Source organism: Plectropomus leopardus, unplaced genomic scaffold, assembly GCF_008729295.1.
Source record: "Plectropomus leopardus isolate mb unplaced genomic scaffold, YSFRI_Pleo_2.0 unplaced_scaffold9866, whole genome shotgun sequence".
NCBI lineage: Eukaryota > Metazoa > Chordata > Actinopteri > Perciformes > Serranidae > Plectropomus > Plectropomus leopardus.
The window spans coordinates 1-3,922 of record NW_024704594.1 but is presented as its reverse complement, the minus strand read 5'-3'; the positions used below and the strand labels follow the sequence as shown (position 1 = coordinate 3,922).

General features: G+C 35.7%; 1 protein-coding gene across 1 annotated transcript; it reads right to left on the bottom strand.

Moving 5' to 3' along the window:
* Positions 1-932: 932 nt before the first annotated feature.
* Positions 933-3,636, bottom strand: LOC121940919 (tyrosine-protein kinase TXK-like). The gene is made up of 4 exons (XM_042483591.1): positions 3,557-3,636; positions 3,178-3,296; positions 2,645-2,802; positions 933-2,360 (listed from the first exon to the last, which is right to left on the bottom strand). Exons 1-4 carry the CDS (start codon positions 3,562-3,564, stop codon positions 2,289-2,291), a joined length of 357 nt encoding a protein of 118 aa, XP_042339525.1. The 5' UTR covers positions 3,565-3,636; the 3' UTR covers positions 933-2,288.
* Between the last annotated feature and the right edge of the window lie 286 nt (positions 3,637-3,922).

The window sequence follows — 3,922 nt, the reverse complement described above, 5'->3', positions numbered from 1 at the left end:
CCAACTACAACAATAATTTACTGACATCAGATACAACAGTAGAACAGTCACAGCTGACTGATACTTTTACTGCATTTGACTGATTTCACTGACGTACTTCTACTGAAGGAATATTTTCAACACAGGACTTTTACTGTAACAGTATTTTCTTCCTACGTCAGTAAGTTCGTAAAGTTAACACACACACACACACACACACACACACACGAACACACACTGACCTCACAGGTGAATTCTTCTATCGGTGAAATCGTCGCGGTGAACTTCCGTTATCAACGTAAACACTGGAGTAACGTTTTGTTTGTGTACGTGTGTGTGTGTGTGTGTGTGTGTGTGTGTGTGTTTTGTCTCATAGTCACCGGAGAAGTCAACTGGACGCTGTGCGCGTGTGTGTATGTGCGTGTGCGTGTGGGTCATCCAACGCGTTGCCATGGTGACGCCTCCCGTCACGCTCCATGCAGAGCGGTCGGACGTTACGTCACTTTGGAAAGGGTAGAAACATTTTGTGTAAAAAAAAAAAACAAAAAACAAACAAAAAAACCCGTTTAATTTATTTTACATTAAGAAAACTATAAATAGAAGCGGGAGAAAAAAAACATTGTTGTAACATTGTACGATTTGCATGTATCATTTAACAAAAAGTCGGAAAATAAAGAATAACCTACCTGTACTATAAGTGTATTTGTTTTCAATGATTTCTGTTTTATTTATGGGCCCATGGTTAATATATTTCCAAAAGTCTTATTAATTTAAATATTAGGCCAACTCGAAATTATCACCAACAGACAATATGTAAATTCCTCCACATTTCTACACTAAAGAAACGAATAAATATGCAGAAAAAAAGTTGTAAAACACAGCAATAAAAGCTGTTAACAAAGACATTAGCACCCCAATTGATTTTCTCTCAGAGCATGGAAACTTAATATGTTTTTTATTTTTTTATAAACAAATATTGCTATTTTAATATTCTTGTCATTTTTACACATCAACATAAACATGAGTTTTCATAAACTTCTAACATCACTATATACAACACATAACCCCCATCCAAGATAAATAAACGTTTTTCACTTTTTTATAAGTTTTCACAAAAATATATTTTGGAGGTTGTACCACACTAGTGAATAGTTCCTTACATGAATCTCTTAAAACTTTTAATAAATAAATTTAAAATTGACATGCAGAGGTAAAGACTTCTCACACACTGACTTACACACACATCTTCCTGCATCTTACATTAATTATTTTCTCTCACATTTCTAAACTGCACTGTTTGCAGCTTTGGTTACATTCATAAAAATATATTATTTTTTAATTCAGAAACATCTGTCCTCCTGAGGATGGCTCACTTTCTTTCACGCCACCTGCTGACAGTTTGACTGCACTGCTGCTCCGTTCAAATATTTTTAAGTTCTTTTAGATCAAACTATCCGGTCTAATAAATCAGTCCTGCAGTAAATGCAGGTTATAATGTTCAGTCTTGTTTTGTTAAGCTTTACGGTCATTTTATAGTTTGTGCTGCGGAGTCGTATGATATGGAGAAGGTTTCTAATAATTTGTCCAGTTGTTAAATGTAAATAACTTAACTGTTAAATCCAAAATAAAGTTTGTTCAAGTTCATCATGGAGTGCATTTTTTGACGTCATCAGAAGTGCACAAATACAAAATGTGTGACTGATTTACAACATTTACAACAAATATTTGTATTTTTTTTCCAAACACAGTGTACCAGGCTGTGTGACTGCGGCTGAATGAGCTGCAGATGTGTGACATTAATGTCACAGTGATTCAGTTAAAGTCATTTTGAGGTAAACCTTCACAAACTGTGAATTTCTAAGGAGATCTGGAGGTGACTTTTTTTTTTTTTTTTTTAAACACGCAAATGACTAACTTGTACGCTGTGTGGGCTATATTCTGTCAAATATGATTACTACGAATGACATCAAGTCGTTCTGAGGCAGAAACTAAAAAGTGCATTTTATGTGTTTAATTGTATCAGTAATTTGCATTTTAATAAAACGTGCATGTGCGAATTACGTTAAAATCGTTTGCGTGTCTGAAAAAAACCACCACATCTATATCACCTCCTGGGCTTTTCACGTCACATTTTTAGATTTTTCAGGTTATGTGTGTTTGTAAAGTTATCTGAAAAGTTGTCATGAAAAACAGTTATTTACAGTAAGAAAATACAGTTTGTGTACATTCAGGATCACAGCAACAAAGAGTTTGATAAACAGCGATAAAACGTGTGTGTGTGTGTGTGTGTGTATGAGTGTGTGTGTGTATTAATCTGGGTTTTCAGCCAGTTTCCTGATTTCCTCCAGGAGCTCGGAGAAAGACGGCCGACCCTGAGGCTTCTACACCACCAACATCAGCACCATCAATACCACCACCGAAGAAGAAGAGGAGTGGATGAGAAGAAGAAGAAGAAGGAGAAGGAGAAGGGTTGAAGAGGAGGATGAAGAGGACGTGACAGAGTGATCAACAACAATACATAAATAAATAAATGAGTGAGTGAATAAATAAATAAATAGGTGAGTAATTAATGAATACATAAACAAATTAATGGATAAATGAGTGAGTGAGTGAGTGAGTGAGTGAACAGGTGAGTGAGTGAGTGAACAGGTGAGTGAGTGAGTACCTCGTGCCAGCAGCGGTACATGATGGCGTAGAGCGGCTGTGAGGCGCGGTGCGGTCGGTACAGTCGGACTCCTCTGGTGATTTCATTCACGACGTCCAGATTAGATCTGTTTTCAAACGGAGTCCGACCCTCCGAGTAGATCTCCCACATCACCACACCTACACACACACACACACACACACACACACACACACACACACACACACACACAAAATGTATAGCATTATACCACTACTGCTGTTCAAACCACTTTATATTACATTTTTTAAAATATTTCTTAAATGAATATTGACCTTTATTTGGAACATGTCCTGTCCTTCAATCACCAAGAAAAAAAATACTCTAACTTTTTTTCTACACGTTTTCTATTGCCTTTTTAAAAAAAATATTAATTTAGTTTAGAGCACCATTAATCAAACCAACCGTCGTTCGTAGATCGTACGTGGGCTTTGAAAAAACATTTAAAAAGTCTTTAAAAAAAGAAAATGGAAGAAAAAAGACATATAATCATATATTTGTGTTCTGTTCCTCACCAAAGGACCAGACGTCGGACTTGCTGCTGTATTTACTGTAGTGGAGAACTTCAGGAGGAGACCACTTCACTGGGAACTTGGTTCCACTGGAACTGGTGTACTGGTTGTCCAGAACGTACCTGCAGACATGAACACGCACAGAACAGCTAATAATACACAGGTTACATTTTTAATATTTGAAGCTTGATCTTGTAATTATTTATAAATGTAACATATTTTGCAGAATGGGCTTATGGGGTGTTTTTTTGGGGATTGTTGCGGCCAAAAACTGCAAATATTTTTTAAGACTTTTTAAGGATCTGCAGAAACCCTGGAACATGCATGCATCCCAAAATGTTGAATTATTCCTCTAAATCTTGACATAAAACGGCCTTCATACCTGGTCATCCCGAAGTCGCTGACCTTCACCACGTTGTGCTCGTTAACCAGACAGTTCCTCGCTGCCTGATGAGACAAAAATACTCAGAAATCTTTGAGGTACTTGAACTGTACTTGAGTATTTTCATTTTCTAACATTAAAATTCCTTTAAAATGATGTGATATTTTATGTTAAATAAATAAAAAGTAAAAAAATAAATAAATAAAACAAAAATAATGTGAAAGAAATAAGTTGCCATAACATAATTTTATGAGAAATCAATGGTGTTCATAATTATGGTAATGAGGTATATAACACTTAAAAAAATCCTTGTAAATAATGTGGTAACTTCGATGGACCAATTTATTTTTTACCAGTAATCAACCT